The 19,070-nt window shown below is 33.5% G+C and overlaps 1 protein-coding gene across 2 annotated transcripts; it reads right to left on the bottom strand.

Moving 5' to 3' along the window:
* Positions 1–2,807: 2,807 nt before the first annotated feature.
* LOC148311444 (uncharacterized) lies at positions 2,808–17,687 on the bottom strand. Of its 2 annotated transcripts, none has more exons than XM_088256746.1 (5): positions 16,507–17,687; positions 13,917–14,238; positions 10,410–10,490; positions 5,471–5,601; positions 2,808–3,136 (listed from the first exon to the last, which is right to left on the bottom strand). In XM_088256746.1, exons 1-5 carry the CDS (start codon positions 17,395–17,397, stop codon positions 2,990–2,992), a joined length of 1,572 nt encoding a protein of 523 aa, XP_088112872.1. In that variant the 5' UTR covers positions 17,398–17,687; the 3' UTR covers positions 2,808–2,989. The 2 variants fall into 2 exon arrangements, 1 of the variants encoding a protein (XP_088112872.1); XR_015837270.1 differs by having other exon boundaries at positions 3,001–3,136; positions 10,358–10,490; positions 16,507–17,664.
* Positions 17,688–19,070: the final 1,383 nt, after the last annotated feature.

The raw sequence follows: 19,070 nt of genomic DNA on the forward strand, positions 1-19,070 counted from the left end.
TCAATTTCCATTAATTCATACTGTAAGAAATATGTATATGGGTACGATGCTATTAATGCATCCAGTATATTTTAAGTTATTTAGAGGTTATGGTGCCCCTCGCATTCTTTTAATGCGGTCCGCCTAGCTCGAAACTCAATGTTAAATATATTTTGTATATTAAAAGCATTGTTAACTTTATGGTATGGTAATATAACACTCTCCTTATCATGAATCGTTCATACTATTAAGAGGTATTACACAAAGTTGCTATTTTAAGTGCTATTACACAAAGTGAACGATTAATGATAAGGAGATGGTTATTTCAATGTTGAATAAATCAAATAAAACTAGTTTTTCATCTTTACAGATAGTTTATTTAATAAATATTCAAGTACAAACTAATGAAAAACAATCTTATGTATATTGTGATATTGATTGCATACTTAATTATCAATAATGTCCAAGTCTATTTTGCACCGCAACAAAACGAAAAAATTGTGACAAGTGACACAACCTAGAAAAGAACAATATTTTCTTATATCATTGACATATCACACTTATAATCACTGAAAACTCTTCATCAATGTCTCTCGCTTATTGACTCCCCATTTAAAATTTTATTTGTCCAACATTCCACTACTAAATAGTCGCCCACTCCTTTCAACAACATCATATATCAAAAATTGTAAATTTTCAGTTGTGCACGTTTTCCGAATGCCCAGAAAATGTACTATATCCCAGCAAAAGCGGCATATTTTTAACTTAATATTTACCCGCTACAGGGCAGAAACTGTTGTTTTTGCATTTTGAAGAAAAGGTATTGTTTAATTTTTTTTTTTAATATCCTAAATATTTTTCAAATGTAGAAAAAACATTAATGTTTTACCTAAAAAGATCTGTTGCACAGTAAAAAATTCAATAAGTAGTTTGATATTTATTTTTAATACATTTTATTATATTTTTAAACATTAAAAACAATATCCTGAAAAATCAAGTTTTTTGATATATGACATTGTTGAAAGGAGTGAGCAATGTGTGTAATATTTGAAGGTCTGTAATAAATTATATTAAGTTGTCTGCCTTCTGTCTGGGTCCATAGAGGTTTCTAATGAGATTCCCAGGGGAATCAAAATAAATATAAGTAATATGCCATTACAATAATTTAAACTTACAAGTAAAACACTTGTACAAGATCACATGTGAGTTTATTAATGTAAACACAACTAGTTTCGAGAACTACAAATGTTCTCATAAACAGGTGAAAATACAAACTCACCTGATTATGATAATACAGTGAAACCCGGATTTTACATCGCCGGAATCAACATTTTCCCGCCAATTGCATGTTATTATTTCAGTCCCGATATGTTTTCTTACATTTATTAGCAGCGTTTACAATGTTTTCCCCCAGTTTACGTCGAAAATATCATGTCATTTGATATTTCACTCAATCTATAATGCTTATTTGATATTTGACTCAATCTATAATGCACAACGGAGTCCTGGTTCCAGCTCTAATGTATGGAAGTGAAACATGGAGTTGGCAAAAGAAGGATGAAAGTAGACCGAATGCAGTCGAAATGCGATCTCTCAGAAGAATGTGCGACAAAACGATGTATGATAGATGTGCGAATAGTGAAATAAGGAAGGAATGCAAAGCTGAGATAAGCATTATCGATAAAATTAAGAAAGGTGTGTTGAGATGGTTTGGACATGTGGAACGAATGAGTGTAGAAAGAACGGTAAAACAAATTTATGAGGCGAATGTTAGTGGGAAAAGAAGCAGAGGAAGACCGAGAAAAACATGGCACGATCAGGTATGCCAAATACTTGAAAGTGGTCAGGTTAGGAGTCGTAACAATCGGCGGGTATGTATGAGGACATGCATGAACGTGGAAGAGGCGAAGAATGTTTGCAAGGACAGAGTGGTGTGGCGCTCTATTCTCTCTGCCTACCCCTGCGGGGAAGCGGCGTGATGGTTAGTTAGTTAGTTTATTTTTTTAGTTTTATAATGCTTATTTTCTTGACATAGTTTTTTAAGTTTTTTATTTGTATTATTCCTTTCATTACAATTTTTGCAAAAAACAAATTTAAAATGTGTTCTTCAAAGCCCCAAAATTATACATTCCCTCCATTTAAGTTTATTTTTTCAGTCCCTTAGGAAAAGTAAAATAGGGGTTTAACTGTGTAGTTCTCGAAAATAGATGTGTTTACTTTAACAAAATCAAAAGTAGTCTTATACAAAAAACCCTTATCTGCACCCCAACGGTGCATAGGGCACTGCTTCATATAAACGCAGGGCTATCTTGATCGTTTACATATGAAGGAAAGGTGATCAGCCCTCCGCTTCAGGTACCAGTCCAGGGTATTATTAAACAAATACATATTAGAGTGAAAAAAAATCACTTATATTTATTTGACCCCCCCTGGGAATCGAACCCGGGACCTCCAGAACGGTAGCAGAGCGTACTGACCATTACACTACGGAGGCGGATGTCTTATACAAAAGTTTGATTTTAATATTTAAATCATCATGATATTCCAAATCAGTTCACCTCCACAGTGTAGTGGTTAGTGCGCTAGGCTACCATGCTGGAGGTCCCGGGTTCGATTCCCAAGAGGGTCAAAATAAATATTAGTGATTTTTAAGTATAATATTTATTGAATATGACCCTGAACTGGTACCTGAAGCGGAAGGCTGATCACCTTTCCTTCGTGTATTTAATGATCCAGATAACACTGCTCCTATACGATGCGGTGCCTTATTGGGCATATATCCGCACCATTGGGTGCGGATAAGGGTTAGAAGGGAACAAGGGAAGATATTCCAAAAAGTTAATTTTAATGTGTTGTCTCATAATGTAGAGGTTGGCAAGTGTGGACACTAGACACGAGGTTCCGGGTTTGGTTTCCAGTGGGGTTTAATAAATTACAGACCTTCGCTTATCAACACGGTGTGACGATGTTCTTATATAACACGAATATTGCAACGGCGGAGCTTGGGCGATCAGTAGACGATATGGGGGGTGTGCGAAGGCGGCGCGGAGTTGACAGCTTCCTCCAGGGTGCAGTCCAACTTCCTGTAGGCCGGTCCGCCCCCGGGACACCTCCTGCGCCCCTCACCCTTCCTGCCTTCCAACAGTAGACCCAGAACCTAAAAAACAAAAAAAATTACGGAATATATATTAAAATCAAGCGCTGATTTTTAGAGTCTACTGAATTGTATTTTATTATTAAAAACACAAATTAACCGATTAACTACCGGCAGGTACATGTATGGCGGTACCCAGCACGGCGCGAATTTTACGACAAAAATAAAACTTTCCAAACATATTGTTATTAAAAGTGTATTAACGTTTATTTATAAAACTTGCCAAATAAATGAAGAGCGCGCCAGTCGTTCAGTCATTTATCCATAATCATAAAATCAATTGTTCATGGTGCAGAGTTGTCACAAAATTTGTCATAGAAAATATGAAAATTAAATTATATGTCAAAAGTAATTGTTTATGTTAGTTTAATATTAAAAGTATACACAATGACACACTTCGATTTAAAAAAATTAAAAATTAAAAATCATCAGAATCGACACTAAAATCACTGTCATCAGATTCGGCAGTGACGGCAACACGGGGATTATTGGACAACCCTGAGCGCCATTAGTTGTTCCGACGACAAAGCTCTCTTTAATTTACGTTTAAAGTGGTAAAAACAAATTCTGTTTCAATTCTAAGTATGCAAAGATATTCTCAATAGATGTCACTATGCGTTTAATATATTTGTACATTTAAATAATTTATTTTCTTTACTAAACGCCCATTTAAAACGGCGCGTCTTAAGACGTAATTTTTGTATGAGAAAATTATGCGTCTTAAGACGCTCTTGGCAGTTAACAGGTTAATTTGAAAATGCTATAATAAATTGAAGCAATGTTAAGTTGATTGTTAATTGTATAAAGGCAAGATGATCAATCCTGCGGTTTAAGTACGAGCCCAGGGTAATATTAACACATTTTTGTCATCATTTTTTTTATCGACCCCAAACCCTAATTAGTATATGTACTAATTAGGATCGTATACTAATAACAAGTAACCGCAAACCCAACTCAGATCTACACAATGTTTCTTGGCTCCCTTACACTCTACCAAAAGTAAGCAAATAGAACGCTTATAAGCGTCTCCCGCTCTCTACAAACAGTATGTAAAAGACGCTTTTAAGCGTTTCCCGCAAACAATGTGTTAAATAAATACTATAAAAACTACTTATATTTCGTTTTAACCGGATCCACGCGGCTCGCATAAGCGTATGTGTTTTAACAAGACATGCCCCATACGCGACTGACATAAGCGTTTGTGTTTTCACTTTGCTCCAAGTTTCGAACCTCAGTTCAACTTGGAGGGATTTTTTCATAGTGTGGAACTTTGGATAAAATAATACGTCAATCCTCGGCCTTATGACATCTGTTGAAATATCTGACTAATAATTTGTAACATCACAAGGATAAATAAAACAACAGATCCCTGATTTTTCTTGCGGTCGGTAATTAGTCCGCGCCATAATCATGCCCTATATCTGTCTCACTCTCGACGCTACGCATCGCCAGTGGGTAAGAGTGACACACGATGCGTGCTTTGATTTATTTATGTTACGATCTAATTTGTTTATATTACGATATATTTCAAGAATAATGTGACACACGTGTATTATAGAGTACCAAAAAGGCACAATGAATCCCATTGAACGTTTTTGTTTAGGAAAATAAATCGTTTCATAACTAAATACATAAAAGTAATCATTTAAAAAACGGCGAAATACAGCCGCGCACGAGCGTCTCTTAGGAACAAAGTTAACGCGTTTAAAAGGTTAATTGAAAATGGGACCTGCGGCGTGGTAGACAAATGTGCTAACCTATGGAGGCGGACAAAAACAAGCCTGAGTAAGGCTCTCTTACATATCTTGTATTTGAAATAAACATAAGTAAATAAAATAAAATAAACTAACTAACTAACCATCACGCCGCTTCCCCGCAGGGGTAGGCAGAGAGAATAGAACGCCACACCACTCTGTCTTTGCTAAAAATTCTTCATGCATCTCCTCATACGTACCTATTGCCGATTATTACGACTCCTAACCTGACCACTTTCAAGTATTTGGCATATCTGATCGTGCCATGTTTTTCTCGGTCTTCCTCTGCTCCTTTTTCCAATTACATTCACCTCATTTCTCAGTTCTTTCCTCACTCATTCGTTCCACATGTCCAAACCATCTCAACACACCTTTCTTAATTTTATCGATAATGCTTATCTCAGCTTTGCATTCCTTCCTTATTTCACTATCCGAACATCTATCATACATCGTTTTGTCGCACATTCTTCTGAGAGATCGCATTTTGACCGCATTCAGTCTACTTTCATCCTTCTTTTGCACAACTCTATGTTTCATGTTTCACGTTCCATAAGTAAATAAATTGAAATTAAAATGAGTTCACCTTATTTTTATTGTGAAATATGATGTAACCAAGTATCAGGACAGCAGAAGCAAACAGGAAGTAAAGAAAGAAATGAGAGTCTTCAGCGCCAATGAATTCCCCGTTAGAAATATAGGCAGGACGATTTACACCTAAAAACATATAATTTCTCATTATAAAACCACATTGGCATGAAATAGACCAATTTGTTTATATTATATTTATATACAACATTTTGAGTGTGTCCAAATACTTGTTCACAAAATCTGGATTATCTCCAATTACAGGAGTTATTTTCATATTATTTTTGACATCTCATCAAAGATGAAGAAGAATATGGAAGTCTAGGCATTTACGGGGCTGACGACCGTCATAGGCTGGTTTAAGTGATCACTTTACACACGTGTAACATTCACCAATTCTACCCATTATTCTACCCAAGAATTTGAGTAGTGTGGTTGTCAATAATGGGTAGAATTGGTGAATGTTACACGTGTGTAAAGTGATCACTTAAACCAGCCTATGACGGTCGTCAGTCCCGTAAATGCCCAGACTTCCATATTCTTCTTCATCTTTGATGAGATGTCAAAAATAGTATTATATTTATATTTTACATCATACACATCATTAAAAATTACAATAATGTCCCCTCACTCAGTTTTCCCGTGCTGAGGGCACAATACACAATACTTATTTACAATTTCATTCATTGATTCGGCAGTCATTTTGTGGTAAAATCTATCCATTTTTAATTAATGTATTACTTAGTAGATACCACTTTTTCTTAAAATCTACTTTGACACGTGTTTCCATGCATTCCGCATCATTTTCAAACACCGTAATTGAAAATGATGATAAACACGGTGTTTGAAAATGATGCAGAATGCATCGAAACACGTGTCACAGTAGATTTTAAGAAAAAGTGGTATTTACTAAGTAATACATAATTAAAAACTTATTTACGAATTTATTTAAAAGAAAATTGTTTATGACATGCAGTCCAATACGGCATGGCCAAATGATACCATCGATTTCAAATCTGCCCACTTCTAAAATCCATTTATGAATAGAACTTATATAATTAGTTTATTTTTTAATGACTTTATGGATAATGGTTGAACAACTTGATTTCATATCAAACAGTTCTTTAGACCATTTAGAATGAGGATTTTTTACCAAATTATTGATCCCAAAGGTAGGGCTAAAGGAGTAAGTAAAAAAGGTCAATTTCATGCCGTGCTTCACAGATTCCATGCCACGCTTGAGGTAGGAAGATTGGATTAGCTCTAATAATAATAATTAATATATACATACATAGTCTAAAGCAAATTTGCACACATTAAAGATCATAAGATAACCACAATCATTTTAAAGAAAAAATGAAGGATGAGTGTCTAAAACAGTGGTTCTTAACCGGGTTTGATCGAACCCCAGGGGTTCGGCGAGTCCGTCTCCCGGGTTCGGCGGAGGTCAAAACATACCCGACTTATTGTACGATATTACGAAAAATGATACAACATATGATATATTCATTTATCCGATAGATCTAGTATATTATTTGAAAGGAATGTATAAAATATTATGAAAAATAATATGACATACGATATATTCATTTATACAATAGATTTAGTACACTTAGATCTGTTTTTATGCGGATCTTTTTTATGCGATTTTCAAATGTAAAGGATCCTATCCCTTATTTTTGTATGTAGTTCAAGTCTTTTTTATGCGATTTCGCATTTAAAAAATCTCAAATTTAGACTAGTGCAGGTTACAACCGTTAAAGTGTGATTGTGTCACTGGCACAAAGTTAAGCTCAAATTTTACATCGTATTCAAAAGATGCTTTATTGGAAAAAAAAACAGAAAAAGCCTTGTAATTTGGATTGAAGATTAATCTCTAAATTGATTTCCCATATGTGGATATTTGATTAAGGAAAAGCTCTTCTATTTTAATTTTTATGATTTTTTTTATAAACTTTTTTATGCGATTTTTAATACATTTTATCATTTTGATTTGGAGTTATGCAGTTTTTAAAAATAATGGAACCTTTCCCAGTTTTGTATGTACTTCAAGTTTTTTTTATGCGATTTCCCGTGGAACGTATCTATCGCATAAAAAGAGACCCAAGTGTATATTATTTGAAAGGAATATATCAACATGACATACGATATATTCATTTATCCAATAGATCTAGTATATTATTTGAAAGGAATATATCAATCTAATAATAATTTTATCCAATTGAAGGCTTGGTGATCGCGCATATGAAACTGGTGGGGTTCGGTACCTCTAACACGGTTAAGAACCACTGGTCTAAATTATGAAAGATGAATTTTATACAAATAAGTAATAATAATAAGTATAGAGTGAATGCATTCGGTAAATGATCAAGAGTTAATTCTATGAAAATTGTAAAATAGTTTATATTCTTAATTTTTTCTCTCTTTTTTGTGTGTCTACATATTAGGTTAAAATCAATAAAAACAATAAAAAATGTATGTATAAAGAACTCCACCAACAAGACACACAAGGAGGCTTCGTGGGTCTTTGCAAAAAATATTTTAAATTTGTTTTTAACTGTTCTTTAAATAAATGTATATTATTTATGTAAATAAAATAAAAATAATAGTAAAAATGTGTCCATATTTCTAAAAAATGACAATGAAAACATATTTCTATATTACAGGTGTCTCAACTTGATATGAAGCATCTATCATTTTGAAATGAAAGAAGATAATGTCTCAGCGTCCCGGGGCTTACGACCTGGCGTTTGGCTGGATTGAATGATCACTTTATACGATTGTGTAACATTCACCATTCCGCCCATGATTGATATTGCATTGATTTTTGGAACTGGTATACATGCAGGGGCCTTGAATCCCTTTCATATGTTAGTACCATTTCAGTAGATTTGGAAGTATGGATAAATGTGGCATCATCAGTTGAGACAGCTATAATATTGATATAATAATTTTTCAAAGATGTATGCACCGTTGTTGGATGGCTTTCGTATGTTAATTGTAATTTAGTAGATATTTAAATTTAGGCTAATGTGGCGCCTTCAGTTAAGAGTTTTGTGAAGTATATAACTTACTTCAATCGAACGTAAGTGACATTCATGCAGAATAAGTTCACATATATTTTTTAAGAGAGAGAGTCTGAAATCATTCCAATTTTGGATATTTCCATTTTACCGTTTGATCATTGAGAATTCTTTAATATTTATTTTATCAGACAAAATAATATATATTGACATATCATCCGTAGGGTAAATAAACTAGAGTCTGATAAAATAAGTAATAATTTTTTTTAAACATGCTTCTTATGGGTACAATATATTTGGATAATGCAAATATTGTGTGATGTTTTTATGAACATTTAAGTATGATACCTTATTAAAAATGTCTGTACAAACGTGAATGTTTTAATTATACCGGAAATAAATATGTATATATGATAGAGTTCCACCAGGATAAGAATTTAGCTATGACAAACAAGGAAGGAGGTGTAATTACCTTCTAGTTTAGTGTCCCATATATGTAATTTGTGTTATATTTTTTATATTAAAACCATTGTTAACACACTTCAGACGGGAAAGGTATTTCTACCCGTTCAATCAATTGATGTTTAAGAATGGGAAGGGTATTTTTACCTTCTGCACCAGCCTCATTTCATAGTCAGAAAAGAAGAAATTACATATTTAATGTTTTTATATTGACATTACGTACCAATCTCTTTAAGGTATCAAATCATAGTTATCAAATCCCATCGCCAGCAGTCCGCAAGCGTAAAAAACACCCGTCCGAAATGTGTTAACATTGTGGTATGGTTATATCGCGCACTCCTTTCAAGAACGTCATAAATCAAAATACTTGATTTTTCAGGAGAACGTTTTTAAAGTTTAAAAATATAATACAACGAATTAAAAATAAATATCAAGCCACTTTTTGAACTTTTTATTGTGCAACAGATCTTTTTAGATAAAATCTGAAGGTTTTTTCTCCATTTGAAAAATATTTAGTATATTTAAAAAAATAACTAAACAATACATTTTATTCAAAATGCAAAAACAACACTTTCTGCCCTGTAGCGAGTAAATATTAAGTTAAAATATGCCTCTTTTGCTGGGATATAGTACATTTTCTGGGCATTCCGAAAACACGCAAAACTGAAAATTGACGATTTTCGATTTATGACGTTCTTGAAAGGAGTGAGCGATATAACACTATCATTATCATTCATCATTCAATGTATTTACAACTAAATTCGCCTACTAAATTTGTGTTGCCATTCTTTCTTCACTCATTCGTTCCACATGCCCAAACCATCTCAACATACTTTTCTTAATTTTATCAAAATATTATATCATATTTTTAATACCGTACTTTTTTTTCAAATAGAGAAGTACATATTTGTGATTTTATCATTTACAAAAATACTTCAACTTTATACTATTTCTGTGAGCCTAAGCGGCTCATTATTGAAAATAGGTATCAAATTGTGGTAGAGTGGGTTTGAACCGAGAAATTCTGACTCAAGAGTCTGCAACACTAACCACCGGACCACAACCCGACACAAAATATTAAAATTTTTAAATAAAAATAAAAATATTTGAGGCACCTATATGTTTTAATTTTTAAAAACACCATTCCCTTTACCCTGTTTCATAGCATTAGACCTCTTACGCTGATGGACCTCTACAAACAGAATGATACTACTGAGAAATCACTTAACAGATGATTTTAAAGAAAAAAGTGGTAAGCCCTTGGATTTCCATATCCATTTAGACTTTCAAATTTACAGTGACCCTGTGTTACCATATAGAGAAAATCTTATGAGACGATGAATTTCTGTTAGGTTGGTAGCGTCCCCAAGTTGAATTAAATCACACAAAATTGGCATTACTGTAGAAGTGTATTGTGAACGGTGTAAAGGATAAACATGATGATTAGAGAACCAATAGTGGGGTTTTCCACTGGAGCCGCTCCGCCCGCCGCGCCCATTGCAATCTCTCGCAAGTCACCATCGGAATCCTCTTCTGTTGAGAAAGAAACATGACAATAATTCAAAGGAAACTGACAATAAACAAAATCTAGCATTTGTTTTATTTTATTTATTATAACTGCAGATAGTTAGTAGAATTCCATTTTGAATTGTTGGGTAATATATTCAAAATAAAACAAGGTTTTTGTTGGATTGAATTCTACATTCGTTTATGTATATCTTAATACATGGGTCGGCAACCTTTTGTTGTAAAAGGGCCAAATATTTTTCATGGGGATCAGTGCGGGCCGCACTTGCAGTAGGTATACATACAATATTTATGTACAAATATTTTAGTTTTAAAAATAAAACGCTAAGTGTATATTTTAACGACATTATTGTATTTAATAAAATCAATGAGATTCCCTTCGCTCCCTTTCTCGCCTCCTTTCACTCGATTGTGTATAATATCGTCCGTCATGTGCGTTGCGGCGAGAATCTCGCGGGCCGCACCAAGATGTCTCGCGGGCCGCAGGTTGCCGACCCATGTCTTAATACGTGACGCGTTTCGTCTTCTCAGGACATTATCAAACACTGACGTAAAATATTTACAAAATGTCCTTTTATATTAACAATAATTGCTATTATTAGGTCTAGGAGTAGATATAATGGTGCGTATTTCGGTGGGTAATGTGAAATATTATTCATTCACAGAAATACACATTACCCACCGTAATACCCACCATTATATATACTCCTAGACTTAATAATAGCAATTATTGTTAGTATATAAGTGTCAGTGTTTGATAATGTCCTAAGAAGAGGAAACGCGTCACGTATTAAGATATACATAAATAAATGTAGAATTCAATCCAACAAAAACCTTGTTTTATTTTGGATATATTACTCAACATTTCTTTTATTGATCAAAGTTGTCTGTGACACAATTATATTAAAATGCAGACAAAAAATATGACATAGTTATTAACACACTAAGAACGGGAACTTCAACTACATCTTGACTTTTAAAATGAGAATATCAGTATAAAATAAAATAGATACGGGCTCAGAATTTTTGTGTTTCTCCTTAATAAAATCATGTAAAAAGTTATTCATTTACATTGACAGAAATAAATAATTTGGGAAAAATTGGGGATAAAATCACCAATACAAAAACGTTTCTCAGAGAGTGCGTGCCGTGGCGTGCTTTGAGTATATGCGCATGTCATAGCATGTTTACTGCGCCGTAGTGCGCACATTGTTTTAGGTGGCGGTCGTGTCGCTATGCTAGCTATTGCGGCTACTTGCGATGAATTTTTTTCTCATTTTCAGATACTTACCAGAGCTAACATTACAAAATTCTTACATTTCAACTGTACAACTATGTCCAATAAAAGCAACATTTAGGAATATTCACATTTTCATATGGAGTACAAAATACATATCACCGGTGCATGCGGAAGTTTTTAGCACCGTAAGGGAAAGGTTAAGGACGGGAAATGTATTGTTACCTTCTGCGCCGGGCTAATTTCAAAGTCAGAAAGAAGGAATCATTCAATGTTTTATTGTATGAATATATCAATAGTATGAATATTTTATTTTAAGAAAAAAATCAATTACATATAATGTAACCTGGATTTAGAGAAAATGAAGTTGCGACTTAACCTGTCCGGGAGTATGCACGTAAATGAACGTCAGTGCGAATTTTCCTTAAAGTAGTATTGACGTTAATGAACGTTGAAGTCCATCTGTCAGTTAGTATGATGTAATTTGTATAGGAATGACATCTGTGGATATTTGTGTGTAATTGTATCATAATTGAAAAATATTTCCAATAGGTGTTTTTTAAATTATTTTTACATAATTTCTATTTTCATAATACATCGATTTATTGAAAAAAAATTTTTTTTCATGTAAAAAGAACCCACTCCCCAGAGAAAGTCGGAGACCAATTTTTGTACTCCCGGAAAGGTTAACGAATACTGGGCCTTCAAGAGATTTGAATAAAATAAAAATGTTGACAAATAAAATTTTAAATGTCAATATTATATTGTAATTTAAATACAAATTATATTTTAAGACCTTGTCATCAAATTTAACGAGTTTAAAGAAACATAATACTTATGCAAATAACTTGACTGGTAGCTATATAAAAAAATATTGTGTAAAATTAAGTCAGTGATAATAAAATTACTTTCATTACAAAGAATTTGGAAAATACTTTTAGTATATGTATTAATTGATTCGAGAGATATGTTAAAGCAATCATGGATAATAAAAAATATTTATCTTTATGTTTATGGTTGAGATGGGTAGGTATTTTATGCAAATTGTCAAGGACCTTCGTCAATTCAATGTTAATCTTAAATGAGAAACAACAATTTAAAAACCCAAAACACACATGTCCATATTTGGTGAATATTACCATATATTGAATAAAAATGAAAATGTCATTTGTTCAAAATCTTGAATCTCCTAAAGATTTCGCTGATTGATTTGAAATTTCGACACAACGTTGCATTTGAATATGCGTATGTTTTAATTGATCTATATAAATAAATATGTGCTATGATGCATACGATATGATGCAGTGCCCTGTGCACCATTGGGCGCGATGAGGGTTTGAAATTGTATGGAAACAAGTAGTGCCTTGTATTGCACACGTACACATACTGAGAAACCACGTGTGGACAGCACTAGGTAAAAACGATTACTACCCGGAATTTGACCATCCGGCAGTCCGGTTTTGAAAAATGACTGCGACTACGACAGTTTAGCGTGATCGAATTTACATGCAACGTGTTCACGCATCGATCAAGAGCACCGATCCGAAAAAATATAGACAAAAGCACATGCCAATCCAAGCCAATCGTCGTTTTAAAACGCTAACTGACGTGCCAGACGGAATGTAATTCCGTGTAGTGGACAAACGCCATATGGCTTTGTTTTATTTATTTATTTAAATTAAACTTTATGTAAAGAAAATAAATAAGTACATTAGCGGATTGCTAAAAAAGTAATATCTTAGAACCAGTTTTATATTGTAATTATTTAAAAAAAAAAAAAGTAAATGAAAAATAAATTGTATTACTAACAAACATAACTAACAAGTGTAAGTCCCTCTCCAAGCATAAGAGCTCTGTCTCTTCATTGGAGAGAACTGCATTTTTGGTATTAAGATTGTTAGTTGAAATTATCACATTTCGCTCACTCCTTTCAACAACGTCATAAATCAAAAAACTTGATTTTGCAGGAGATCGTTTTTAAAGTTTAAAAATATAATGAAATGTATTAAAAATAAATATCAAGCCAATTATTGAACTTTTTAGTGTGCAACAAATGTTTTTAGGTAAAACCTGAATATTTTTTCTCCATTTGAAAAATATTTAGTATGAGTATTTAAAAAAATAATTAATTAAAAGTTTAAAAAAAAATTGTAACCATATTAAAAAAAAAAAGCTTTTTAATTCAAATAACTTACCTAATTCGGGATCAGATGGCTTTCTTCCCATATCGTCCAACTGGATAGGCCCATCCAGGTCTTCATCTTCATTCATCATGGGTTCCTCGGGAGAGGCACCCTTCCCTTGCGGCTGCGGAATCTGCACCACATCCGGAACCTTGACATAATCGGGAACTTCCGCAGAATTTGATTTATCAGAATCTGGGATCTTGCCGGAGTTTGTGATCTTATTGGATTCCGGTAACTTGGCTGGTGCTGGAGCACCGACATTTTGCGGGGCCCTTGAAGATGGCTTTTCAGGAGTCGTTGCTTTCACAACTGTTTCTGGCAAAGCCTCCACCTACAGGAAGTAAGAGTTTAAAAATGTCAAAATAATATTTATTATAACCCTTATCCGCACCTAATGGTGCATAGGGCACTGCATCAAATTGACGCAGTGTTATCTTGATCATTACTTACATGAAGGCAAGGTGATCACTCTTGCGCTTCAGGAACCAGTCCAGGGTAATATTAAATAAATGTTACAGTGTTAAATCACTAATCGAACCCGTGACCTCCAGCACGGTAACTAAAAATGCAAAAAAAAGTACTACAAAAAATAATGTCCCTTACTGTGTTTTTTAAGTTTGGACAGCCGTATTGGTCATTGGTTGATATTTTAAATTCAAAAGTTCAAAGCGCCCATGAGGTAATATTTTACAAAAATGGCGCTTTATAAATTATACAAATTTAATTATTTATTTATTATTTAAGTATTATTAAAGTATATGTTTATGTCCGCCTCCATAGTGTAATGGTCAGCACGCTTGGCTACCTTACTGGAGTTCGATTCCCATGGGAGGGTCAAATAAATGTAAGTGATTTTTCATTCTAATATTTATACAATATTACCCTGAATCTGAGCCTAGTACCTGAAACGGAGGGCTGATCACCTTTCCTTCATGTGTTAATGATCAAGATAATACTGCGTTTATATGATGCAGTGCCCCATGCACCATTGGGGTGCGGATAAGGGTTTGAAGAAGAACGTATATGCAACCCTGCATCCTGCCAGTGAATACACATGGATCTTGGCTCTGACAAAAATAAATGTAGACTAGCTCAAATGCACACAGCGAACCATGGAAAAATCCATGCTTGGTTTAAGTCTGATGGATAAAATAAAAAATGAAGATATCAGTAACGAAACAGAAAAGAGGATATCATGGATTGCGTGGCAAAACTCAAAATGCAACGGGTGGGACATTCAATTCAATTTTCAATTCAATTCAATTTATTCAATAAAAAAATAATATATACATAACAAACAATATTCAAGGCGTATATATTAAAAGTAAGCAATAAGACTTAAAGGTGTGGAAGAATCCCGATTCGGAAAACTCCTTCGGACACATGGAACAGATCAATATCCAATGTGATATTGTTCAACATAGCGGTAGCTCTTCCTACAGGCATAACCATCGGCAGGTTGGTCCTGTGTATAGGAATGTGAAACAATCTATGCCGACGCTGTCTTAGGTAACTATCGGGAACATACAGACCAATGCTCTGGATAATTTCAGGATTATCGATCATACCGCGCAACAATCGATAAAAATGCGTAATCAAATACACATTCCTTCTAGTCTCTAAACTATTGTAGCCAAGCATACCCTGGAGAAACTGGGTCGGGTAGAGCCAAGGATAATAGCCGTACTCTCTCATGTAGAGATACCTCAAAAACTTCTTTTGGACTTTCTCTACCATAAGAGAGTACTTAAGCTCGTGTGGCCCCCAAATCATCGAGCCACTCTCGAGTCTACTTCGCACCAAGGAGTTATAAAGAGTTCTCAGCACGCGGGTATTTTCGAAAACCCTGGCAGTACGCAGAACAAATCGTAGTATTTTCAATGCATTACCACTGACTGCCTCTATATGATCGTGAAATGTCAGGGTGCTCACAAATGTAATGCCCAGATCCCTAACATTCGATGCTCGCATCAGATTTTGGTCATGTTGCAAGACAGTATCCCACAAGGTGGACCGCTAAAATTTTAAGATGAAGACCTTGGGAGAATAAAATAGGCATTGGAAGACTTCAACAAAGATGGTCCAACGACATAGCTGCTGTGGGGAGTAGAAATTGGCTGCAAGCAGCAAGACTGAAAGAAATGGAAGAATACAGGAGAGGCCTACATCCATCAGTGGAATACAGAAGATAAAAGAAAAAGAAGAAGAATGTATTGTAAGAGTATTTTTTTGCGGCCAGCGGATACCCGCAGTTATATTTTTCATTTATTTTTAATTCTTCATTGAAATCATTTTTTTTTACAGGAACATATGATATTTTTTTACAAAATCATTAAGTTGGGTTTATTGTACTGTACCTCATGTGACTTGTCTTTGATAATAAATTATTAACTTAAAGTTAGATTAAAATAAAAATGAGATTTTTGAGTTTTTTGATGTGGTCCGCCGGTGTACCAAAAATACCTTATGCGGCCCTTGGTGCCTTTTGAGTTTGACACCTCTGGTCTAGATGAAGAGACGGGTGCATCTCTAAATTGGTAGACTAGCTAGTTATATACAAACTCAACAAGCATTTTGTTTTTTAAAACAACTATATTACCTTAGGTCTTTGTGGTAGACCTGCTCCGGGGATTTTTTTTCGGTCTGCGTCCACAGCTAGCGGATGGAATGAGAAATCAGTCAAATTGTTTGAGATATCTCGGTTATCAGATGCTGATGAGTATTTGTGTGGTTCGACCGCCATTGCGGGTGATGCAACGTTTGTGGGAGAATCAACCGGATATTTTGCAATTGGCTGGGCAACTGTAGGTTTACCAACAGAAGTAGGAGACACTCGAGGCAACGAGTTAGTCACCTCCGCTGCTTTTTGACTTTTAGCGATTTTCACCACATGGTTCATCTTCTCAAACTTTGAAGTCGCCTCATCGTGGTTGCTGAGTTTCGAAGTGGCCCAGAGAATTATTTTGCAAAACGGTCTTAGAGTCCCGTAGAAGTCGTGGCACGTGGAAAGGCAAACGTGGTGTTCTGATATTGCGTCAGAAAATATCTTTACATATTCTTTGGTTTCGGGAAAGTCAGACTGTCCAATTTCTACCGGAGGCTTATCGCAAAAATCATCAGCGACATGAGTGGTATTCAAAGAATTTAATATATCCTCTATGTTAGACTTGTTTTGCGGTAGAGACTTCTGTATTTCAATTTCGCCGCCATTCATTCTATCGCAAATCTTCAAATTGACGTCGTAATAAGCCATACACAAGTACGACTTGAAATTTTCCTGATTGAAAACCTTCTCCGGAACGCTCACGTTACATTCTTTTAAGAAATCCGCTTTTTCTGGATCTACCAATGCATTTTTACACCTCTTGTCATTAAAATCCTTTTGAAATATATCTAAGATTGTCGTCGCTCCCTGAGCACTCGGAGCTTGAAAAGATGAACTGATGCATTGTGAGAAAATTACCATAAAAATAAGTCCTTGCAGATCCATATCGAATGATTTTGGGCAAAACGAAGGAGGGACGGAATATAATGAGCACAATAACAAGTGTATGTGCTTTTTACCAATAATTGAACGTCATTAGAGATCGCATTTATCACTTATAATACAAAAATAGTACGATCCGGTTAGCCGTTGATGTATTTTTTAAACGTACTTGTATTTGTAAAAATATTTTCTAAGCTTGTGGTTTATAAAATTAATCCAACGTGACACACTCGACACTCCGTCTTATCGCGATTTCTCGTTTCGTTTGACAGCTAAGCAGACATTTCAAGGATACCATAGAAATCTTTAAAACAATAGAAACTAAATTATACTCAAATATCTATGGCGGATGATTGCCATAATGTTAAAATTAATTTATTAAAAAAGTACTTACACCGATTAAACTGCGTAACTAGTTATGTAAAAACCTTCCAGTTAAAAAAATATTAGTGATTTTACACTCTAATATTTATTGAATATTACCCTGGACTGGTCCCTGAAGCACAGGAGTGATCACCTTGCATTCATGTAAGTAACCATAATGAATGCGTCAATACGATGCAGTGCCCTATGCACCATTGGGTGCGGATAAGTGTAAGAAGAAGTTTATGTATGGGGTTCATGCAATCGAAATTCTGAAATAGGAAACCAGTCGAAAACGACGGTAGAAAATATTTGTGTATAACATATTTAATATAATATATTGTATAGTTTAAATAAAAAACAAAATAACATGGCTTTTTATTATATTCGATTTTCTAAAATATTCTAATGTATCATTTTGAATTATTTCACATCTTCCAATTAAAGTTGGTATTTTAATAACTAAATAGTTTTTGATGAATAAAACTTTGTCCTTGACAAAAAAAAACCCGACGTACAATTTTACGAAAATGGCGCTGTATAAATTATCCAAAATTATTATTATTATTAACTATGCCATCTCAAATCCCTCTCAATAATTTAAAATATTATTTTTCTTATTGGTGGGGCATCTTCCACGATGTATTTATTTGCCATTCTTGACAGAAAAATTTACATATTTATTTTTGGGCTTTTATTATTGAAGGTGGACTACGTTTTCAATTTAATAAAAAGAAAACTAAAAAAAAAGTTATTAGCAAATAATTACTCTTAAGCATCACATTTATGGGAAAAGGGAGTTTTCACACATTAATAACTCAAAAACAATACAATAATAGTTATATTTATTTTTTACACATTCAGGGAACTTATTTTATATATGTATTTATTAAAAAAAAATTGAAAATAAAATTTGTTGATAGTCAACAAAAGATAATCATTTTAAAAACCTTAGAATATTAGTAAAATTAAACAACCTACGATAGATTTTTTTTAAATATGTTTTATATTTTAAGAATATATTGCTTTGAAAAACTTATAACAACAAATTTTCACAATTTTCAAATAAATTCTAAAATATGTTAAATAATTATAAAAATAGATTGAGGTTCATTACATTGTCGAATTTTTAGTTAGTTTATCTTATGATCCTAGTGTTTTTGTGTCGTTTATTATATATATATATATATATATATATATATATATATATATATATATATATATATATATATATATATATATATATATATATATATATATATATATATATATATATATATATATATATATATATATATATATATATATATATA

This window comes from Brachycentrus maculatus, unplaced genomic scaffold, assembly GCF_059751285.1.
Source record: "Brachycentrus maculatus isolate JH-2025_06_01 unplaced genomic scaffold, ASM5975128v1 h1tg000065l, whole genome shotgun sequence".
Taxonomy (NCBI): domain Eukaryota; kingdom Metazoa; phylum Arthropoda; class Insecta; order Trichoptera; family Brachycentridae; genus Brachycentrus; species Brachycentrus maculatus.

Excerpts from the sequence above, each read along its gene's own strand:
- LOC148311444 (XM_088256746.1), bottom strand. The coding sequence starts at position 17,397 with ATGGATCTGCAAGGACTTATTTTTATGGTAATTTTCTCACAATGCATC. Across the intron at positions 14,239-16,506 it reads GTCTACCACAAAGACCTAAG|GTGGAGGCTTTGCCAGAAAC; the intron begins GTAATATAGTTG and ends TACTTCCTGTAG. Across the intron at positions 5,602-10,409 it reads AGTGGAAAACCCCACTATTG|GTGTAAATCGTCCTGCCTAT; the intron begins GTTCTCTAATCA and ends ATATGTTTTTAG.